Source organism: Hyla sarda, chromosome 5 (assembly GCF_029499605.1).
Source record: "Hyla sarda isolate aHylSar1 chromosome 5, aHylSar1.hap1, whole genome shotgun sequence".
Taxonomy (NCBI): domain Eukaryota; kingdom Metazoa; phylum Chordata; class Amphibia; order Anura; family Hylidae; genus Hyla; species Hyla sarda.
The window spans coordinates 133,272,087-133,296,894 of NC_079193.1; the positions used below are offsets into that span (position 1 = coordinate 133,272,087).

The following is a 24,808-nucleotide window of genomic DNA, read 5'->3' on the forward strand; positions in this document are numbered from 1 at the left end:
AGCTATGTTGACTATAACTGAAGCAGACCTGTGCATGCTTGACCACCACTCTACTAAAGCTTTAATCCCAGTGAAAGGAATAGAGCATAGTAACGATCCATTTTTTTTGCCTAGAATAGGTGATAAATGCTATTTGTGGGAAAACCCATTTAGCAGACACACAACAAAAAATGGATCTGTAAATATTTGCTGCAGATTTTCAGTTAAGCAAAGTATATTCTTGCATATACTGTACAGAATAAAAATGAACTAAAATATATATCTTACGAAGGTGTTTTTTTTTTTTTTTTTTTTTTTTTTTACATTTTACGACTAGAAGTAAATGTTAAAGAGGGAACACAGATTTTTTTTTCCCATTTCTTTAATAAAGTTATATAATTTTATACATTGAGTGGCATCAGTAAGAACAGGCACAAAGATACAAGGCTCTTTGTTGCCACCAATGGCTGTGTTGGGAACTGCTGGGCTGCTCAGGCCCTGATCCACTACAGTTGCCATGCACACAGTGCTAGCAATACAGAGCCTTTCCTATTGTACTGTATATTTTAATGTAGAAAATGGAAGATGGAGTCCAGCTCAATTGCAAGTAAAATCCGATTAGTAGACAGAAGCAGGAACACAAGGGTTACGCGTTTCAAGCGCTACAAGCGCTCTTAGTCATACCAGTCATTCCTTAGTCATAGTGCTTGAAACGCGTAACCCTTGTGTTCCTGCTTCTGTCTATTAATACATCGGATTTTACTTGCAATTGAGCTGGACTCCATCTTCCATTTTCTACGGCGTTGTCCAGCGCCAGGAGTCCGTGCTCCATCTGTCCGGGCGGGGTGAGCTGGTTGGACTGTCTTAGTTTCCTTCTGTATATTTTAATGCATTTTATCATTTGAAAATACAATACGCTGGGGAAAATCCTGTATCACTTGCAGTGTGTATTAGCCTTCAGCAGAGTGAGCAGGGACTGCGAACTGTTCTATCTTGAGAAATAAATGGTGTGCCTTATAAAGAAAAGTTTGTACAAAAACTGGCTGGGCAATCGCTAGGGTCCAAGCTTCCGTATACTAAAGTGAACTGTGGTTACTGCAATGGAAACATATGGCAATATATTATCGTTGCAGTGATGCTGCTTTACAAGTTCTTTCACAAGAGCAGATAGCTGCCCAATACGAGAACTAATCAACTATGTACAAATCTATTGGCGCTTGTTAAAAAGACCTTTTTTAGATTGGCCAATAACTGGCAGTAAACTGCTGCCCAAGCAATTGCTGGATAGCTCAGATGAAAGCTTATGTCCATCATTGTCGGCAGCATATGTCATTTACACTACCAGATATGCTGCCAATTGCCTATTTCCTTGCTAGCCAGCTCATTGGTCAGCTGTACCTTTTACAAGAGGCAATAATGAGCCTGTTCTGTCAATAATTGCCCTATGTAAAATAACCTTTAGTGCTCTTTGTCTTATGATAATTCAGCTGATACAGTGAATGCCTGCTCTATTTAATGACAAAGTACTACAAAACATTGTCAACCATTAAATATACGGTAGATATGTGACCAAGCTACCCAGGGCAAGAGTAAGTACTTACCATCTTTGGTACAAGTAAATGAGAAAGACCACATCATCTCTAAAACATGCTAGTCTGTGTGATGTTGGCATGGTTATAATAAAGGCAAATATGTCATCAATAAATGTGTTAAATGCCTGTTGGGAAAAAAAAAAGACAACGCTTAAAACCACAGACAAAGAGTATATCTACCATAGGCTTACAACTATAATGGCACCTTCTGAAACCCAAACCGTAAAGGGCGTGTCATCTACTACAAAAAGAAGCAACTCTGTAAATAACCATGATTACAGTTTTGTGTCTACAATTATTTCCCTGATGTATACAAATAATGCAGAAAATAAATAAATAAATAAATAAATGAATAAACCTTGTGTGTAGTCAGATTCTACAGACATAGGCCCTTCAATCTGTCTCCCATTTTTTTTGGAAAACCTACATCTGGTAGGCAAGCAAAAAGATGGGGACAGACTGTTTGCAAACTGTAGCCATGGAGACACAGAGGCATACACAGACGCTATAGACACAAAATGGATAAAGTTATTGAAGCCCAATTTCCGAGTTGCATGACTATTATGCATTGGAACATGCTAGAAAGGTACATTTAGTTTTTATAGGTAAGCAGACGTCATTGGTGCAGCATGAGTATGCAGGGTAAATAGATAAACTTAGACATGGTCTTTTCTGATAGGTTTCTATTTTCTGATAGATATTTTTATTTTCTGATAGATATTTTTATTTCATTTTTTTGTACATTCTTATGAGGGCAGCCATTTTACCTGAGCTACCTCTCTGTTAAAGGGGTTATCCAGGAAAACTTTTTTTTATATATCAACTGGCTCCAGAAAGTTAAACAGATTTGTAAATTACTTCTATTAAAAAATCTTAATCCTTTCAGTACTTATGAGCTTCTGAAGTTAAGGTTGTTCTTTTCCATCTAAGTGCTCTCTGATGACACCTGTCTCGGGAACCGCCCAGTTTAGAAGAGGTTTGCTATGGGAATTTGCTTCTAAACTGGGCGTTTCCCGAGACACGTGTCATCAGAGATTACTTAGACAGAAAAGAACAACCTTAACTTCAGAAGCTCATAAGTACTGAAAGGATTAAGATTTTTTAATAGAAGTAATTTACAAATCTGTTTAACTTTCTGGAACCAGTTGATATATATATAAAAAAGTTTTTTCCTGGAATACCCCTTTAACAACATTTAGAGATGTGGTTTCCAGCAGTCACATGCACAACAATTGACTGAAGAGGACTTGTTGACTTTTTTATAAACACTGGAATGGGGAAGAGGAGAGCTGTGGAGGAAGTTATCGTCTGTTATCTATATACTAGTGTCCCCCTAATCCTGCCTGTGATGATAAGGAGGAGATTGCTGAAACACTTGCTCTACAGCACAGGAAGTGTAAGCTTATTATAGGCTTAGTGGCCAGGCACAGAACTTCAAGACTTCAGGGCTTTTTTTTCGATTTACAGTAACAACACATAAAGCACATAAAGACCAGGAAAAACTTCACAGAGCTGTTTTCATGATTTTATTACTATTAACCTTGTTAGCAATAGTGCGACCAGTTCTCAGTTTTTTCTAACCGTGGTCTGAGCATAGCACTAGTGGTAAGATGCATGTTCCATTTTGAGAGGTGTGCAGCAACAAGTAAATGTGAATTTTACATTCAAGTAGGCTGAAAATTCCATGCTTCAAACCTGCTTTTAAAAAGTGCCCAGCAGCATCAGAAAGCAAACATTTTGAAAAAAAATACCTCAGCAATTATGTGCTACTCACTTTATACGTGAACGCTTTCCATGGTAAATGTGCCACAGACTTCATCTGCAAACAAAAAAACAGACATTAACTTATCTGTAAAGATGTAACATACACAATTCTACATACACATTATTAGACTAGGTTCACAAGTTTACATTTAACATATATATTTTGTATCCCCTTAAAAAGTAACAGAAACATAAACATTAAGTATGGGAATCAATGTTTATTTTTCTGTCCATTTGTCATAGGATAAAAAGTATTAGTTAACATGCATGTGCAACATAGACAAACTGAATGTTTTTTTTTTTGTCCATGTTTCATTGGTATTTGTCTTGGTTTTATCTTATAAGATTGAAAAAAGACAAGAGTTCAGAGAGTTCCATAGTCTCACTGCTCTTAAAGTAAAGAATCCCCATCTGTAATGATTTAAAACCTTCTTTCCTTTAGGGCAGTGTTTCCCAAGCATGGTCCTCAAGTACCACTAACTGGCCGTGTTTTCAGGATTTCCTTAGTCTTTGACAGGTGATATAACTGTGGTGATGTCTGATGCAACGACTATTATATCACCAGTGAAAGACTAAGGAAATCCTGAAAACATGACATTCTAGGGGTACTTCAGGACCACGCTTGGGAAACACGTCTTATCCCCAAAATAAATAATCCCAAACTTGTCTTGCTACTACAATCCACCCAAATCTCTTGGTTATTTTGGTCGCCCTCCTCTGCATCTGCTCAAGTTTAGCAATGTCCTTCATATATACAGGTGCCCAAAAGAGTCACAACTATGTTCTTGTCACAATCCTCCATGCCTCTCTGGATACACCACATGACTTTTTAAGCCTAGCCAGCTGCTGCCTGGCATTGGTCACTAAAGTAGAGTTTACTGCCCGCCAATATCCTTTTTAGTAGTTGTTTTACCTAATGTTTTTTTCTGTACTACACAATTATAATTCCTTTTTTTTTTTTTTTAACGGCCCAAGTACATAACCTTACATTTATCCACATTAAACTTAATTTGCCATGTCTGTGCCCAAGCCTCCAGCTTCCTCAGATCCCTCTGTAATATTATGTTATCCTCCTCTGTGGTGATCACCTTACCCAGTTTAGTGTCATCTGCAAATTCTACTCTGTAATCCTTTTACAAGGTCATTAACAAACATATTGAAAAGAAGTGGAACCCAGTTTATGGTATGGCATACAGCAAAATCCTTCAGTGTAACAAATACTTTTGCATCCTTTTAAAACGTGTAAAAATGTGTATGTTAAACAATCACAAATGCAATGTGAACCTAGTCATACATACAATATTTTTTACACACGCAGACATTAAATCATTACCTTATAATTTACAAATAACTGAGGCAACATAAAGAGGAATCCAAATGCATAAACACCTGTAAAAAAAAAATAAAGATCTATTTACATATAATTTGCAAAATGTAAAGGTCCAAACAAAAGTGAGCAAAAGCATCATGTGTTGGCATCTGAACCTGTTACCACATCACATTAGCTCCCTATACTTAAACACCGAGCATATCCCCTAGGGTTCTATATACGAGATGGAGGTCAAAAGAGCACTATTTTAACAGCTGGTTGTATATCTTGTTGTATATCTTTTTCAATACTCTATAGAAATGTGTAGTTTTTTAAAGGTGTACTCCGCCCCTAGACATCTTAGATGTCAGCTCGCCGGGGTCCCGCTGCTGGGGACCCCCGGGATCACCGATGCAGCACCCCGCCATCATTACTGCACAGAGCGAGTTTGCTCTGCACGCAATGACAGGCAATACAGGGGCCAGAGCAAAGTTATGTCACGGCTCCGCCCTTTGTGACGTCATGGCCCTCCCCCTCAATACAAGTCTATGGGAGGGGGCGTGGCGGTCGTCACGCCCCCGCCATAGACTTGCATTAAGGGGGCGGGCTGTGATGTCACGAGTAGTGCTGGGCGGTATACGGGTATGAACCGGATACCGTTTTTTTTTTTCTCCCACGGTATGGATGTTTGCCCATACCGCTATACCGGTCGGCCCCTACCCCACCCTCCGGATGAAATGTAGAGTCCAGCGCGGCTAATCCATTTACTGTGTCCCCGCGAGCACGATCAATCCCCACCTCTAGCGGGGTCCCTGTGCCCACTAGCGGTGCCACAAGAATTCTGAGTGCGGCTCTGCTCCCCGTCCCTGTCAGCTCTTAGGGTACTGGAAAAGATTTAAAAGCCTCGCGCGCAGCTAACGTAGTACCGTGCAGCCGCAGCACTACGCAAATAGCGTAGGGCTAACGTAGGCAGCGCTAGGAGCCTAGCGTTAGCCCTACACTATTTGCGTAGTGCTGCGCATGCGCAGTACTAAGTTAGCTGCGCGCAAGGCTTTTAAATCTGTTCCCGTACCCTAAGAGCTGACATGGACGGGGAACAGAGCCGCGCTCGGAATTCTTGTGACACCGCTAGTGGACATGGTAGCGGTGATGGTAGCGCTCTGGGGGGGGGGGGCACATTTGACACCGCTAGTGGGCATAGGGACCCCGCTAGCGGTGATGGTAGCGCTCGCGGGAGGCACATTTAACACCGCTAGTGGGGGGTGGGCGGTTATGGTGGTAATACAGTGATACCGCAATTGTAAAAAAAAAAATACAGTGATATTAATTTTAGGCCATATCGTCTAGCACTAGTCACGAGGGGCGTTGCCATGAAGTCACGCTGCTCCGTCCCCTGTATCGCCCGTCATCACGCACAGAGCGAACTCGCAGTGGCAATCCCAGGGGTCCCCAGCAGCGGGACCCCGGCGATCTGACATCCATCTTATCACCTATCCTTTGGATAGGAGATAAGATGTCTAGGGGCGGAGTACCCCTTTAAGCTTTTCTATTCAGAGACATCCAGCAAAAAAAGGATATGCGGTATATTTTCTTTCAGCATCTGAGTCTATGGGCAATGTATGCCTATAAAGTGGCATGAAGAGTCTCCTTTTAACTATTTTGAAGCCCATTTTGGCCTTAATCCCTTAAGGACCCAGCCAATTTTCACTGTAGGACCCGGCCATTTTTTGCACATCTGACCACTGTCACTTTAAGCATTAAAGGGGTACTCCGTCCCTAGACATCTTATCCCCTATCCAAAGGTGGTCCCGCTGCTGGCGACCACCGGGATCGCCGCTGCGGCACCCCGCTGTCATTACTGCACAGAGCGAGTTCGCTCTGCACGTAATGACGGGCGATACAGGGGCCGGAGCATCGTTACGTCACGGCACCGCCCCTCGTGATGTCACGGCTCGCCTCCTCAATATGAGTCTATGGGAGGGGGAGTGGCAGTCGTCACGCCCCTGCCATAGACTTGCATTAAGGGGGTGGGTCTTGATGGCATGAGGGGCGAAGCCATGATGTCACGCTGCTCCGTCCCCTGTATCGCCCGTCATTACGCACAGAGCGAACTCGCTCTCTGCAGTAATGATGGCGTGGTGCCGCAGCGGAGATCCCGAGGGTCACCAGCAGCGGGACCGCGGTGATCTGACATCTTATCCCCTATCCTTTGGATAGGGGATAAGATGTCTAGGGGCGGAGTACCCCTTCAATAACTCAGGGATGCTTTTACCTTTCATTCTAATTCAGAGATTGTTTTTTCGTGACACAACTTTATGTTAGTGGTAAAATTTTGTCGATACTTGCATAATTTCTTGGTGAAAAATTCCAAAATTTGATGACAAAATAGAAAATGTAGCATTTTTTTTTTTTTTTTTTTTTTTTACTTTGAAGCTCTCTGCTTTTAAAGGAAAATGAATATTCCAAATACATTATATATTGATTCACATATACAATATGTCTACTTTATGTTTAAATCATAAAGTTGACATGTTATTACTTTATTATCAGGGCAGCAATTTAAAAAATTTTCACAAAATTTCCAAAATCAAAATTTTTCAGGGACAAGTTCAGTTTTGAAGTGGATTTGAAGGGCCTTCATATTAGAAATAAATGACCCCATTATAAAAACTGCACCCCTCAAAGTATTCAAAATAAAATTCAAAAGGTTTGTTAACCCTTTAGGTGTTTCACAGGAATAGCAGCAAATTTAAGGAGAAAATTCAATTTATAAATTTTTTACACTGGCATGTTCTTGTAGACCCAGTTATTGAATTTTTACAATTTAATTGTGTAACCCAATTTCTCTCGAGTATTCGGCGGGTGCAGTAGAGGGCTCAGAAGGGAAGGAGCAACAGTGGGATTTTGGAGAGTGAGGTTTTTTTTTTTTTTTTTTTTTTTAAACTAAAATGAGTTTTCCCTCAAATTTAAGATTTTTACAAGGGATAATAGGACAAAATGCCCCCCAAAATTTGTAACCCCATCTCTTCTGAGTATGGAAATACCCCATGTGTGGACGTCAAGTGCTCTGCTGGCGCACTACAATGCTCAGAAGAGAAGGAGTCACATTTGGCTTTTGAAAAGCAAATTTAGCTGAAATGTTTTTTAGGGGCATGTCCCATTTAGGAAGCCCCTATGGTAACAGGACAGCAAAAAAAAAACAGACATGGCATATTATTTTGGAAACTACACCCCTCAAGGCACGTAACAAGGGGTCCAGTGAGCCTTAACCCCCCACAGGTGTTTGACGACTTTTCGTTAAAGTTGGATGTGTAAATTATTTTTTTTCACTAAAATGCTAGTTTTCCCTGAAATGTAAAATTTTTACAAGGGATAATAAGACAAAATGCCCCCCAAAATTTGTAACCCCATTTCTTCTGAGTATGGAAATACCCCATGTGTGGATGTCAAGTGCTCTGCTGGTGCACTACAATGCTCAGAAGAGAAGGAGCGCCATTGAGCTTTTTGAAAGAGAATTTGTTTGGAATGGAAGTCGGGGGCCATGTGCGTTTACAAAGCCCCCCGTGGTGCCAGAACAGTGGACACCCCCCACATGTGACCCCATTTTGGAAACTACACCCCTCACAGAATTTAATAAGGGGTGCAGTGAGTATTTACACCCCACTGGCGTTTGACAGATCTTTGGAACAGTGGGCTGTGCAAATGAAAAATAAAATTTTTCATTTTCACAGATCACTGTTCCAAAAATCTGTCAGACACATGTGGTTCGTAAATGCTCACTGTACCCCTTATTACATTACGTGGGAGTCCATTGTTCTGGCACTATGGGGGCTTTGTAAACACACCTTGCCTTCAATTCCGGACAAATTTTCTCTTCAAAATCCCAATGGCGCTCCTTCTCTTTTGAGCATTGTAGTTTGCCCGAAGAGCACTTTACATCCACATATGGGGTATGTTCTTACTCAGAAGAAATGGGGTTACAAATTTTGTGGGGCTTTTTTCCTATTTTCCCTTGTGAAAGGGAAAACATTTAGGGTACAACCAGCATTTTAGTGAAAAAAAAATGTTTTCTTCATTTTCCCATCCAACTTTAATGAACATTTGTCAAACACCTGTGGGGTGTTAAGGCTCACTATACCCCTTGTTACGTTCCATGAGGGGTGTAGTTTTTCAAAATGGGGTCACATGTGGGTATTTTTTTTTTTTTTTGGGTTTATGTCAGAACCGCTGTAAAATCAGCCACCCCTGTGCAAATCACCAATTTAGGCCTCAAATGTAAATAGTACACTCTCACTCCTGAGCCTTGTTGTGCGCCCGCAGAGCATTCTACGTTCCCATATGGGGTATTTCCGTATTCAGGAGAAATTGTGTTACAAATTTTGGGGGTCTTTTTTTGCTTTTACCGCTTGTGAAAACAAAAAGTATGGAGCAACACCAGCATGCTAGTGTAAAAAATAAAACTTTTTTTTACACTAACAGGCTGGTGTAGCCCCCAACTTTTCCTTTTCATAAGGGGTAAAAGGAGAAAAAGCTCCCCAAAATTTGTAGTGCAATTTCTTCCTTGAAATACGACAGCGCTCTAAAGTGAAAGAGCGCCATGCGCATTTGAGGACTACATAGGGATTGCATAGGGGTGGACATAGGGGTATTCTATGCCAGTGATTCCCTAACAGGGTGCCTCCAGCTGTTGCTAAACTCCCAGCATGCCTTGACAGTCAGTGGCTGTCCGGAAATGCTGGGAGTTGTTGTTTTGCAACAGCTGGAGGCTCCGTTTTGGAAACACTGCCATACAATAAGTTTTTCATTTTTATGGGGGGGGGGGGGGGGGGAGGGCGACAGTGTAAGGGGGTGTATATATGTTGTGTTTTACCCTTTATTATGTGTTAGTGTAGTGTTTATAGGGTACATTCGCACTGGCGGGTTACTGCGAGTTTCCTGCTAGGAGTTTGCGCTGCGCCGTCACATGGGGAGGCGCAAATCTCCAGCTGTTTCAAAATTACAACTCCCAGGATGTACTGACAGACTGTGCATGCTGGGAGTTGTACTTTTGCAACAGCTGGAGGCACACTGGTTGGAAAACCTTCAGTTAGGTTCTGTTACCTAACTCAGTATGTCTCCATGCTGGTAGTTGTAGTTTTGCAACATCTGGAGGGCTATAGTTTAGAGACCACTGTATAGTGGTCTCAGACTGTAGCCCTGCAGATGTTGCTAGGCAACTCACCGGCTTCCGTAGGATCCAGGGAGCCAGCCACACGACATTGCCGCCCGCCGATCACCGTCGCCTGCAGCCTCCGCAGATCAGTAAGTGACCTTCGGCGCCGGTCCCCGCCGGTTTCCCCGTCCTGCCCCGCATATTGTGGGTGGGCAGAACGGGGAAACTGAAAGTAACCCCCCCCCCCCGCCCCCGATTTGCTATTGGTCGTCACATCTATACGACCATTAACAGGGATAGGAGGGGTTGCACCCATGCCATCTTACTCCTATCCCTTCAGGGGGATAGTCTGTGTCTTGGAAAACCGCAATCCCCCTTATATTCCGGGTCACCATAGGCAAATCGCAAGTCTGAATGGGGGGGGGGGGGGCGTGTCTGATGACCCCCCTGGGCATCAATACCGATCGATATCAGAAGCCAACAAGGGTGTACAGGTACGTCCTGGGTCCTTAAGTACCAGGGTGTCAGGACGTACCTGTACGCCCTGGGTCCTGAACAGATTAAGGACACAGATAATTTTCATTTTTGCGTTTTCTTTTTTTCCTCCTCGCCTTTTAAAAAGGCATACTACCTCTTTTATTTTTCAATCTACAGACCCATATTAGGGCTTGTTCAAAAATTATTAAAATGTTACATTTTAACCCCTGAGCTGAGCTAGCATCATACCCGCATGGTCCCGGCTGCTACCCCTGGCTAATGCCGGACATTGCCGTTCAGGCAAATGTCTGGCATTAACTCTTTAGATGTGGCAATCAAAGTTGATCTCCGCATCTAAAGTGAAAGTAAAAGCTTCCCGACAGCTCAGTCAGGCTGATCGGGACCACCGCATTAAAGGCGCGGTGTCCTGATCAGCTAGGACACATGAGGAGGGTCCCTTACCAGCCTCCTCAGCGTCCGATCGCCGAATGACTGCTCTGTGCCTGAGATCCAGGCAGGAACAGTCAAGCGGTGATAACACTGATCAATGCTATGCAATGGCATAGCATTGATCAGTGCCTGCAATCAGTATAATGCATATTATAGTCCCCTGTGGGGGCTATAACATTGCAAAAAGAGTTAATAAAGATGATTTAACCCCTCCCCTAATAAAAGTTTGAATCGGGGGTGATTCAAACTTTTATTAGGGGAGGGGTTAAATCATCTTTATTAACTTTTTTTTTTTTTATGGGAAATGGAGGGTCATTTCCCATAAAAAAAAATTGTAAATAAAAATAAAAACATATGTGGTATCGCCGCGTGCGTAAATTTCCGAACTATAAAAATATATATCGTTAATTAAACTGCACGGTCAATGGCGGTCAAAACAGTGTAATTTTGGTCACTTTTTATACCATGAAAAAAATTAAAAGTGATCAAAAAGTAGAAGCAAATCCCCATAGCAAACCTATTCTACTCTGTGCAGTTCCCGAGACAAGCAGAGATGTCAGCAGAGAGCACTGTTGCCAGACAGAAAAGAACAACTCAACTTCAGCAGCTGATAATTATTGAAATGATTAAGATTTTTTAATAGAAGTCATTTACAAATCTGTTTAACTTTCTGGAGCCAGTTGAAAAAGTTCTTTTTTCCTGGATAACCCCCTTTAAACATAATTTTCCAGAAGACAAAATCAAACCTATATAAGTAGGGTATCATATTAATCATATGGACATACAGAATAAAGATAAGGTGTAATTTTTACCAAAAAATATACTGCGTAAAAACTGCATTTTTTCTTCAATTTTGTCGCACAATGATTTTTTTTTCGGTAAAATTACTGATGTCATTACAAAGTAGGATTAGTGGCACATAAAATAAGCCATCATACTCTGTCAATTGTCCCTCTTTGAGCTACAGACTTTAAAGGAGAAGTGGGGTTCTCAACATATCTCCTTTTTTGGGCGTATTGCGGCGATCAAGATGACTATTCTCCCAAAATTGCTTTATTATTTTGAAACGCTGCCGGTTCGTGTCCCGCTTGCTGTCTTGCGCTCCTTCCAATCGGCCATTTTCCGACTGATTTGGGACACTGAACGACACAGGCTACCAATGTCAGTAATGATGATGAGTCGATGTCACGGGGGACTAGGGGTTCCTGTTGTCACGAAGTATTATTGGGCGGCTCATCTGCGGCATTTGGCTTCCTGGTTCACTTATCACGCATATAGCAAATGGATAGAGGTGGAGAAGTTATGGCTTGGGCCTACTCATCCAAACTCTTTCTTATGGACCTACCCTCTCCCGTCCCCAGCTGACCCCCTCTTTGGACCTATGTCCTTCACTAGCTATGTGTGGACCTACTGTGCTAGGAAGTTTGGACTTCTTTCCTCTTTCTCTCCCCTACGATCGTTCCTATATCATCCGGACTTCCTCCCCCCCCCCCCCAGAGTGACTTCCCATATGGTCCGGGAATGGGGCTCCTGTAACCTCTTTTTTGCTGGGCCGATGTGGTTGATCCTGTCTCTAATACCCTTATGCCCTTTGATCAACTGGTCTTCCGCGGGTCTCTCCCTTCCTCTGAACTGCCTCGCTATGTACAGCTTCATCATTGCCTGTCCTCGACCTGGGGCTCTCTGAGTGTCTCCTTACCTACCGGTTTTGAGAGGCTGTGCAGGAGCATGCCCCAGACAAGGGAACTCCTTTCTAGCATCTACTCCCTCCTGATTTCCCCTCCAGATGGCATTAACCCCTCCCCAGTGGGAGACAGCCCTTCAGACTACTATCACCATTCCGCAGTGGTGGGTTATTTGGGATCAGGCCGTGAGGGCTTCGATTTGTACAGCATACAAGGAGACACAATATAAAATGCTCATGGGGTGGTATCACACTCCTGCCTTGCTGAATAAATTGAATCCTGACATCCCCCCCCACCCCAGTGCTGGAGATGTGGGGTTGGTCTCGGGGACACATTTCATATATTCTGGTCCTGTCCATGTATAATACCATACTGGGTTAGAGTTCAACGCCTGGTCAGGCAAGTGTTGGGGGTCGCAGTCCCATTGGATCCCCTGATCTTTCTCCTACAATTATCTGTTTTTGGCTAAAAACCCGTTTAAGTTGTTCCTGCACATTGCTTTAGCTGCCAAGACTCTCATAGCTAAGTTCTGGAAACAAACTCTTCTGAGGATGATTTGGTGGCTAGGATACGGGAGATTCGATCCCTGGAATCTCTCATGGCCTCTTTGAACAACACTGTCCCGGCCTTTCTCTTAGTGTGGGATCCTTGGGATAGGTTCAACCCCCTCTTCCGACCCCCTTCCTCCCCCCTCCCTTCCTTATCCTTGTGAATTATGACCATTGCCTGAATTGGGTCGGACTTTTCCTACCTCCTATGTACTGTTTAATAGCTCTGTTTTATGATGTCAAAAATTTTACAGTCAAGAAAAAAAAAAATAAGCCATCATATAGATTTTTAAGTGCAAAATTGAAAGGGTTATGATTTTTAAAAGGTAAGGAGGAAAAAACGAAAGTGCAAAAACAGAAAAACACTATGTCCTTAAGGGGTTTATTAATAAAAATTATTAGTTATGGGGGAACATTTAAAACAAAACCCCAATTATAAAACTTCTGGGAGGTTTTGTACAAATAGTTTGGTTAGCTCTGCAATTAATTTAGCCCTCTTTATAAATTTAGCACCCCCTTTCTTTTGACGCTTATACAAAGGGTCAAGAATGTGGAACAATTGGCAATAGATTTAAGGCACATTTTGCTTAATATCTTCTCTTGTTTCCATGTTCTGAACAAACAAGGAATAAGTCCTTAAAAGAGCTACAAATATTATCAAAATTGTTGCACATTATGTGAAATAAAAAGAAAAAAAGAGGTAATATAAAAAGAATGCCTACCGTTCACGAAGCTGTTGATCAGCCAAGAATACCAGCTGTAAATAAAACAATGTTAAAATGCACATTAATATAAAATTCTAGTACAATTTATATAACAGTATTTCAAAAGGTTATTTTCCTTTGTAGAATTTATCCCCCATCCACATGACAGGGCCAGTGCTCTTCTCTTTGGGGCTGCCAAATGTTCCTAAGTGCTTAGTTTGTGGATGGGGATAACTTCTTCAGATGGGAATAACTCTTTAAAGCAACATTTTAAGCTTTGTTATTTATTGTATTGCGTATTGCTACTACACATAGAAGAGTTTGTTCTCATTTAATGTACTATTACACTACTGAAAGTAAAATGGCAAAATCCACTATGTTTTATATATAAAAGAATAATGACAATATCAAGACTCTTACCTTTTGTATTTTATATTTAAAAGTGAATAGACTGCTCCACCCAGACACAGAGGGTATAATAAATAAGAAAGGTATTTCATAGCCTTAAAAAGGAATAAAAAAATGATTTTATAAAAGATTCCTGAGAATTCCCACAATGCTTTGTTCTTACATTAGAAGCCTGTAATGATCTGAACAACCCTGGAAGCACCTAGTTTACATATATAGCCCATAATACAGCCAAGTTAATGAACAGCCTGTTTACTCGTCTATTTACTGTGCAAATTTAGGGTAGGGTCACATGACATGGATCTGCAGCATATTTTACGCCGGTGACCCGACCCTTAGTGTGTCTCCAGATGCCCCTCTGCGACAATCCATCACTCCGAACAGTCACACAGCCGCACCGCAAGGTCTGCGAGTAGACTTTTAGCGTGTGCAGTGACCTGCAGGCCTGTGTGACTGCTTGGAGCGGCAGATTGGCGCTGCGAGGGGGAAAAAGCTGGAGGCACGCTAAGGGTCGGGTGACTGGCAGATCCACAGCGTAAAATACGCTACAGATCCGTGTCGTGTGAACCTACCCTTAAAATGTATCAGTTATGAAGACACACAAGTCCACACTGGTTAGTACTGATGCCCAGGCAATGAACATTACCCAGCAGGTTTTGTGCACCGATCCATTTGTAATTAATAGGGCTTGAAGTCACCTGTGGGTTGTGGGAATGCCAGAATAACACAATAAACAATACCTGTCATCAAACTATATATTTTAAACTAACTCAGATTATATTACCTAACCACTCCTAACAACCCTCCTTCCCTTAAAACATTTTTCCAAGTTTTAGAAGCTCTGTATCATACACCTTTCCCCTTGCTCACATTGTGTGAGCTCCCTGCAGGAGAAAGTGGGCGTTCCATAACAGACACAACATCACTGAAGCCTGCAAGAGCTGTGCCTTGCCATGCCCCGCACGCACTTCCCGAGTTTGGTCTCCTGCCAGGGCAGGAGGAGACCTAACTAACTGTTTCACTTTTGGCCGGGAACAGAACAGAGCCACCTAGTGGATGTTTTTTCAATCACATTAAAAACATATAAAGGTTGAGAATTTTAACAGCAAGTAAATGGCCAGATCTACACATGGAAACAGCAACATAGAATTTAATATAAACCATGCATTTTATATACATACCTGAGTATCATACTCTTCAGTCTTCCTTTCTGATTCACTGCAGGTTCCAAACTATTTTAAAACATAAAAAAGGAAATTATACACAGAATAAATATTAGGTACATCTTTAAAGAAACGTATATGCTCTAAAAATACTGGTTCATAGCATCAGGGTAACAATAGCAAAGAGTGTGAAACAGAGATATTATATAAAGGCCCTACCACTAGAAGAAATATTATAAAAATATATTTATTCCCAAACATACCGATTCTATCATACAATTAATTGCTGCCTGAGTTTTCCCATGTACCTCTATAGGAATCCAATTATGCTTAGTACAACACTGACCCCAATGTGGCTATGTGGGGAAGGGGAGAAAGAAAAAGCAGCTATGCCACATATTCTGCTTACAGATAAAGGGGGAGATTTATCAAAAGCTGTACAGAGGAAAATTAATAATGGCCCAAAACAACCAATCAGATCGCTTCTTCATTAAAAAAATTGGTTGGTGGCCATGGGCAACTTGTCCAGTTTTCCTCTGCACAGGTTTTGATTAATCTCCCCCAATGTGCTGTAAAAAAGGAAACTGAGATCAGTATGCCATTGACAATCACTGACAGCTGAGCTTCAACTGAGAGAATTTTATAAAATTCTCCACCCATCATATAACAGTGACTGGCTGTCCTGCCACATAGTCAATCTCTAAACACAACAGTTTACCTGGATTACTGGAAGCAGACCTCTCCATTGGAATGTGATTTTCAAGGCTTTCTTAACTTTCCACACCTGATAACAGAACATAAATGTGTCAAGATGTCCAAGAATGCAAATGTGAGATCACTTTTCTCCCTCCTGCACATCAGTCACCCCACCCATTGCAGGACAGCTGAGCTCCCTTGCATGCTGTGCGTGAGGCTTTGATCACATGGTGGCATAACAGCACAGAAAATTTAGGCACGGACATTTGACCGACAGCGGAGCGCCAGCAGAACATGCTGGCGGTAGGATTGCTCTGGAACGCGTTGTCTCATAGACAGCAATACATTTCCATGTGGACTCCACAAAAATAAACATGATTATGATTATTCTGGTGCGGAAACTCTGCCGTGTGCACAGTGCAGCAGAATCAATGGGACTCTGCTACAGCAGAATCACTGTGCGGAATTCTTCTGCAGAATTCTACATGGAAATTCCATCCTGTGAACATAGCCTGAAACTACAATTCTCTGCAGCCCTGTGGAGAATGATCTCCCTGCCCCCAGCAGTCGCTCTCTCCATTAAAGCACGGACAGGCTCCCTTTCAACACCTGACTAGTGATGTCATGCCACGAGCCACACTGCAACCTGGGAAAAGCCTGAGACAACATTCATTGTGTATGCTGCTAAAAAATAACATTTGGGCAAAGATCTCATAAGAATTGCAAGACCAGCTGTCAAACAGATACAGACACTATATGATTAACTATACTTTACAGCCCCTGTAGCACAGTCAAATAACAAAAAATTCCGGAATACCACTTTAGTCCCCTGCTAATGCTTGCCCACTTTTCTGCAGTAAGAACAGTAAGAAAAAATAGACTGTTGGCAGGAAAAGACCACCGGGTCCATTTAGTCTCCCTTCTATGATTTTCTTGATTCATTTTAGGATTTATACATGTTATTTCCAGGCATATGTACATTTATTTTCAGTGGCTTTACCAACCATATCTGCTGACAGTACGTTTCAAGCATCTATTACTCTTTCATTAAAATAATATTTTCTCTCTTCTGATCTTTCTTCCAACTAACCTCAGATTGTGTCCCATTGTTCTTGTGCTTCGCTTTTTTTAGTAAAAATCATTCCTTTCTGAACCTAATTTAACCCTTTAGCATATTTAAAAGTTTCAATCATGTGCCCACTTTACCCCATGCTATACAAACTAAGTCTTTTGACTCTTTTTTTTGTGCCAGGTTTTACACTTATAGGGGATGGCCACCTTTAAAAAGTTTTTAATAAAACACTGCTGTAATTATGCTGAATGACTTCATCATTGTGACCCCATTCTCTCTCATCATGGAACTCTGCTCCCACTTGCTCTTCATCCCTGGATGCAGACAGACCTCTTATTTGTCTAAACGTGACTGCCTAAGAAAAAGTATGTGACGATACACATTACTCTTCCTTCACTGTGCCTGTGCTCCTTGCTTGAGGAGGTGCGGTGATGTGTATTGTCATATACCCCTCTATAGGCAGCCATGTATGGACAAATAAGCTGTCTGGCTGAAAACAGGGACTAGGAACAGAGCAGGAGCAGAGCTCCCTATTGAAAGAGTGAGCAGGGCTGCAAAGAAGGCTAACAGTATCTGTAAGTCATTCAACATAATCCCAACAGTGTTCATTTCACAACAAAATCTACGGTGAAACCCCCAAAAAATTATTTGTGGGACAACATTTAAAAGAAAAAGAACAAAGCACCATTTAGTAATTTTTAGCGCCTTCCATTTCTACGCAGAGCGCTTTTTGGTAAAAATGGCACCATTTCATTATTCTGTAAATCTATACGATTAAGAGGATACCCAACTTATATACCGTATTTATCGGGGTATACCACGCACCGACCTATAACACGCACCCTCATTTTACCAAGGATATTTGGGTAAAAACATTTTCTTTACCCAAATATCCATGGTAAAATGAGGGTGCGTGTGTGCGCGTGTATACCCCGAAACACCCCCAGGAAAGGCAGGGGGAGAGAGTCCGTCGCTTCCCGCTTCTCTCCCCCTGCCTTTCCTGGGGTCTAGAGCCCTGCTGCCGGCCCTTCTCTCCCCCTGGCTATCGGTGCCGCTGCCCGTTCTGTCCCCCTGACTATCGGTGCCGGCGCCCCATTGCCGGCGCAGATAGCCAGGGGGAGAGAAGCGGCGCCGACAGCCAGGGGGAGAGAAGGGGCAGCGGCACCCATTGCCGGAGCCGCAGCCCCGTTGCCTCCCCCCATCCCCGGTTGCATAATTACCTGTTGCCGGGGTCGGGTCCGCGCTGCTTCAGGCCTCCGGTGTGCGTCCCCTGCGTCATGCGCCGTGCACTGACGTCATGCGCCGTGCCGTGCAGCGCATAGCAACGACGCAGGGGACGCACACCGGAGGCCTGAAGCAGCGCGGACCCGACCCCGGCAACAGGTAATTATGCAACCGGGGATGGGGGGAGGCAACGGGGCAGCGGCGCCGGCAATGGGTGCCGCTGCCCCTTCTCTCCCCCTGGCTGTTGCCACCGCTTCTCTCCCCCTGGCTATCGGCGCCGGCAATGGGCAGCAATGGGCAGCGGCGCCGATAGCCAGGGGGAGAGAAGGGCCGGCAGCAGGGCTCTAGACCCCAGGAAAGGCAGGGGGAGAGAAGCGGGCAGCGACGGCCTCTCTCCCCCTGCCTTTCCTGGGGGTGTATCGGCGTATAACACGCACATAGACTTTAGGCAAAAAATTTTAGACTAAAAAGTGCGTGTTATTTGCCGATAAATACGGTAAGTTTGATTTTGTTTTACTTTTGTTAAAAAATAATAACTTTATGCAAGAAAATTACTACATTTAAAACTGTCCTCTTTTGACTCCTATAACTTTTTTATTTTTCGTGTACAGGGATGTGTGAGGGCCCTTTTTTTGAGCCGTAATCTTTAGTTTTTACCAGTATTTAATGGTAGTTTTGATGGGACTTTTTAATCGCTTTTTATACATTTTCTAAGGTATACAAAATGACCAAAAATATGCAATTTGGGACTTTGGTATTTTTATTTTTTTTACATACACACCATTGACCGTGTGGTTTAATTAACATTTTTATAGTTCGGACATTTACGCACGTGGCGATACCACATGTTTATTTTTGTTTTATTTTTTTTTTTATGGGAAAAGGGGGGGATTTATTAACTTTTATTTATTTATTTTTTACTATTTTGTACACCATTTTTTTTTTTGCATGTATTACATGCAATCCTTGGATATGCCATAGCGTAGTATTGCTCGGCCGCGATCAACTTTAATCACAGCGTCTAAGGGTGTAGTCCAAATGAAGAAGCACCGTGCGTGGCTATTGCCAAGGATTCAAGATCCAATTGGGTGCTCAGTACCAGGGTCCGACTCAGACCCCACGTGAATCCAATAATAGAACAAAGAGAGCGGCACTCCAGTCTAGGTGAAACCCAGTGAGGGTGTTTATTCACACATCTGCAAAAGGCACGACGTTTCGGTTCATCAATAGAACCGTTCTCAAGCTTGAGAAAGGTTCTATTGATGAACCGAAACGTCGCGCCTTTTGCAGATGTGTGAATGAACACCCTCACTTGGTTTCACCTAGACTGGAGTGCCGCTCTCTTTGTTCTATTATTGGATTCACGTGGGGTCTGAGTCAGACCCTGGAGCTGAGCACCCGATTGGATCTGGAATCCTTGGCGTATATATATATATATATATATATATATATATATATATATATATATATATATATAGCCAGAGAGCTGTCTTAAGAAAAATATATTAACAGTTAAAACTAACCTCTATTACAGCTCCAACGCCAGCAGGAATTAATACCAATAAACTGGTTTGTTCATCCAGAAGAAAGAGGAAAATTACGACTGTACTAAAGCAACGCCACAATACTGCAAAACAAAAAAACCTTTACCTTAATGCAGAAAACACCAAAACGGAGATCAAAACATGACTGAACTTGTATAATAGTGAAGTACATTTATACATAGATGCGCCCTCCTGGTTAGGAAGAGTCTGAAGGCAATTTTGTGAGTCTGGAGCCAAATTTTTGAGGTGGGGTGGGTGACTGGAGTCAACTGTGGGGATAAGATGGGGGTCTTGAGCTAATTGAGGGAGGGGGGGGGGGCGACAGTGTCAAAATATCAGTTGGATAGGGAATAACCTGTTTAGGGGTGGAGTACGTTTTACTTCAGACAGCTGTCACAGACACAGAGGGAGCAGTGAGTCCTGTTTATTACATATTGTAATGTACAGTATAAGGCGTTTTCTTTTTACAGGTTGTTAAAATTGCAGGTACCAAAAAAAGTTTTAGGCATGTCCCACAAGGGGGCTTTAATAATCACTTAATTATTGGAATACTCCAATACCCCAATACTGGCTGTTACCTCCTAAGCATGGCTGTCTCAGCCATCCTACCATAGTTAAAACTATAAAAAAGACACAGAGAGCGCTCCGTAGTGCAATTAAAAGATGGGTAAGAACCGCATAGAATAATAAGTTGCGCTTACCCAAAGAGTTGTGCTAACAGACAGGCACAACTCTGGTGAACGTGTGTAGATATGTTTCCAAAGTGCAGCCGGTCCCTCTCCACCACCTCGTGGTGTTCAGTGTTCCAATAAAACCTCCAAACCACTAAGGGTTAATCCAGGCGCAGGCAATGGATAGTAGTGAATACAGCAATGCTTGTAGGTAGCTTAATGAATGATAGGATCAATGTGGATAACCAAAGGTCATTTAATCAGAACAACGCGTTTCAACGCCGGAGCAGGAGTCTTCCTCAGGTTCATATCAACAATACAATTACAGGTAATTTATACAAAAAAGTACTGTATTCCTAAGGGCAATTGACCCACGTCACGCCGCAAAACTGGGCTCCAGGAACAAGGCGGAAGCTGCGTACTCCACAGGAACAGGGCGGAAGCCACGTCACATCACAAGACTGGGCACCAAGGAGAAGGGCGGAAGTGAATCAAAAAGACCCAAGGAACAGAACAGGAACTATCAAAAAACAACAGAATTATGTAAGTAAACAAATACATACTAAAAGCCGATATATGTGGCACAGACATAAAAATAGGATATAATTCGATCCAACTATACTGTATTTTTAATGGTCTCATTTAACCCATACGGGTGCAGACATTTCAATTTATAAATCCAATAAGATTCTTTATTGATTAATTTTTGAAAACGATTGTGTTTGTCCGCCGGTATTTTATCTATAATGATACATTTTAATAAATCTTGATTCTTATAATGCGATTGTGCATAGCGTGCATAACATAGCGTATCGCGCCAGTTTGCACAATCGCATGATAAGAATCAAGATTTATTAAAATTAATCATTATAGATAAAATACCGGCGGACACACACAATCGTTTAAAAAAATTAATCAATAAAGAATCTTATTGGATTTATAAATTGAAATGTCTGCACCCGGATGGGTTAAATGAGACCATTGAAAATACAGTATAGTTGGATCGAATTATATCCTATTTTTATGTCTGTGCCACATATATCGGCTTTTAGTATGTATTTGTTTACTTACATAATTCTGTTGTTTTTTGATAGTTCCTGTTCTGTTCCTTTGGTCTTTTTGATTCACTTCCGCCCTTCTCCTTGGTGCCCAGTCTTGTGGTGTGACGTGGCTTCCGCCCTGTTCCTGTGGTGTACGCAGCTTCCGCCTTGTTCCTGGAGCCCAGTTTTGCGGCGTGACGTGGTTCAATTGCCCTTAGGAATACAGTACTTTTTTGTATAAATTACCTGTAATTGTATTGTTGATATGAACCTGAGGAAGACGCCTGCTCCGGCGTTGAAACGCGTTGTTCTGATTAAATGACCTTTGGTTATCCACATTGATCCTATCATTCATTAAGCTACCTACCAGCATTGCTGTATTCACTACTATCCATTGCCTGTGCCTGGATTAACCCTTAGTGGTTTGGAGGTTTTATTGGAATAGTTAAAACTATGAAAGGCTCAGCAGTGCCTGCAGGTACTTCTGAATGTTCGTGTATATCTAAACACATTATGAGGTTAATAGGTTTGTCATAGTAAGAATATGCAGCTAGGAAAACTCCCTTAGGCTCTTTATTACCTCCCACATACCAAGCAAGCTGACAGCTGCTTCTCTGCTTAGTGGGGGTGCAGTATTTTGACTGACTGGATGTTCTGTTATAGAAGAAATTTGCAGGAAAGGAGCCTAACATTTTCATAGCATTTCAACCTCCAAATGGGGTTCTCTCTTGCAGACAGCCCATGTCTATGGGGGGAGATTTATGAAAACCTGTGCAGAGGAAAAGTTGTCCAGTTACCCATAGCAACCAATAGGATTGCTTCTTTCATTTTTCACAGGCCTTTTCAAATATGAAAGAAGCAAACTGATTGGTTGCTATGGGCAACTCAGCCACTTATCCTCTGGACAGGTTTTGATAAATCTTCCCCTATGTGCCCCACTAAGGCATATAAGTACAGTAATCCTACAACTTACAATGGCCTCAACATAACATTTTCAACATACAATGGTCTTTTCTGGGCCATTGTAACTTGAAAGCAGACTCAACATACAAAGCTACATACAGTCCAGATCTGCGAAACGTGTCAATGGCTGGAAGATCTGACCAATTAGAATGGCATTCACTGGTAAAACCTGATAGCTGATGATCTGGTAGCGCCCCCTACAGTACACGAGGGTACTACATGCTCTATACTACTCTTTACCTGTGCCAGGGTTAGGTGCTCCAGGTAGAGGCAGCTCCATTTTACTTTTTTGGGACATTGCATGTACTGTACAGGACCCAGAAGAAGCTTCTATCCTCTACATAGACAGTGATTTACAGCTCCCAGCAGCTTTCTTACTTTTATATAGAATGACTTGCTTTATCTCTATTAGTTATCTACTTATTTTTCTTTAATCCTCACTTTTCCAATTTTGGGATGACGTTTTGGTGGCTTCAGAACCAATTACCAGGTTTCCATAGAATTAAGGTCTCAACATACAATGGTCGCCCCAGAACCAATTAATATTGTAAGGGTGCATCCACACCACGTTTTGTACATACGGGTTCCGGATCCAGCGGGGGGAGGGGCAAACCGGGTGCTCCCGTACCCGGGTCGGATAAGCCCGTGACTCCATTTACTTTAATGATCCGACCGGAGTCAAACGGTGACTGCGGTCGGCTCAGTTTCGACCCGTATGCTGTTTTGGACCGGACCTAAAACCGTAGTATACTACAGTTTTAGGTCCGGTCAGGAAACCACATACAGATCAAAACTGAGCCGACCGAAGTCACCATTTGACTCCGGTCGGATCATTAAAGTAAATGGAGTAAATGAAGTGCCCGGTTTGCCCCCCCCGCCGGATCCAGCACCCGTATGTACAAAACGTGGTGTGAATGCACCCTAACTTGAGGGTCCACTATATCAAAGAGGGTTTTCCCTTAATGACCCAGCGCACACAGCTTGTGTTACAAAGGCAGTAATTCTACTGTTAACTGTAAGAAGGTTGTTAAAGGGAATATGTCAGCTACAATTCAAGTTCCAAACTGCTGACAGTGTTAGATAACTGTAAGGAAAAGGATAGAAAGCACAGGGTGGGCTGCACCTCAAAAAATGAAGAGGTGGGTGCACACAGCAGAAGGTCCCAGGTCCGTAATGCTAGAAGAACAGATTTGCTGCAGCACACGAAAGTAGTGACAAGTGGTTTATTTCATGAAATAAAGTGAAATAAACCACTTGTCACTACTTTCGTGTGCTGCAGCAAATCTGTTCTTCTAGCTGTAAGGAAAAGGAGACATATAATATCTTTCATATATCTGTCTGTGCTTCCATATCATAGAAAAAGGCTTTTATTTTTTGGAAGCCAAGTATCAAAGAGGTGTTTCCAAACTCTTGAATAGCTAAGGGCTAGAAAACCTCCTCACTTGTGCACACAATATTTTTCCCCACACAGATTCTGACGACAATTTTGTGTGAGAATTTATGTGAAAACAATAGATTGCGTTTCCTACTGTTTTAAATGAAAATTTGAAATTTGAAGTGACATGTCATTTCTCTGATGTGGAATCTGTGTGTGCCTTGTAACTTTTTCTTGAGTCTCCCAGGACCCAGGGTGTCTCATTCTCTCTAATAAAACACCTTGTTAACAAAAAAAAAAATAAATAAATAAAATGTCATAAAAGGTTGACAAATAGCTTGAACAAGAACAGTGAACCCTACCTGCTTTTGTGGACATCCCAACCATATTCTTCTTCTTTTTCCAAAAGCTGATGTCATTTTTAAATGCTAGGAAATCAAATAAAAGCTGCAATGCAGAAAATAAACATATTACTGGTAAATTAAGACATGTCATTTTCTTAGTGAAACATAATTTACAATAGATAGCTGCAATTGCAGGGTTTTCCATTTAAAATAACATTTTGTTGCTCCATGTAGCTCCACCCTAAAAACATTTTAACAGGAGAGAACAGTAAATTTAACTCCTTTTTGGAGAGAAGGTGGCTAACCCCTTAACCCATTTATACCTTAAGGTCCACAAATCTGACCACCTTCAATTTATGCATTAATAACTCTGGGATGCTTTTACTTATGAATTTGATTCAGAGATTGTTTTTTCGTGACATATTCTACTTTAACCCCTTAAGGACACATAACGTACCGGTATGTTATGTGTTCGCTCCCGATCTATAACGCGGGGCCACGGCGTCATAGCGGGTCGGGCCCGGCCTCTAACAACGGCCGGGACCCGTGGCTAATAGCGCGCGGCATTGATCGCGGTGCCGCGCGCTATTAACCCTTTAGACGCGGCGTTCAAAGTTGAACGCCGCGTCTAAAGTGAAAGCATGCCGG

General features: G+C 42.2%; 1 protein-coding gene across 1 annotated transcript in view; it reads right to left on the reverse strand.

Annotated features, from left to right (window-relative positions):
- CLPTM1L (CLPTM1 like) overlaps positions 1–24,808 on the reverse strand; it is a 90,634-nt gene that overhangs the window by 11,787 nt on the left and 54,039 nt on the right. Inside the window, exons 9-17 of the mRNA XM_056520290.1 lie at positions 24,179–24,263; positions 19,747–19,850; positions 15,950–16,015; positions 15,250–15,300; positions 14,081–14,163; positions 13,679–13,713; positions 4,669–4,724; positions 3,346–3,390; positions 1,581–1,696 (exon numbers count right to left, since the gene is read on the reverse strand). Of these exons, the coding sequence (XP_056376265.1) occupies positions 1,581–1,696; positions 3,346–3,390; positions 4,669–4,724; positions 13,679–13,713; positions 14,081–14,163; positions 15,250–15,300; positions 15,950–16,015; positions 19,747–19,850; positions 24,179–24,263 (641 nt within the window). The remainder of the gene's footprint in view (positions 1–1,580; positions 1,697–3,345; positions 3,391–4,668; positions 4,725–13,678; positions 13,714–14,080; positions 14,164–15,249; positions 15,301–15,949; positions 16,016–19,746; positions 19,851–24,178; positions 24,264–24,808) is intronic.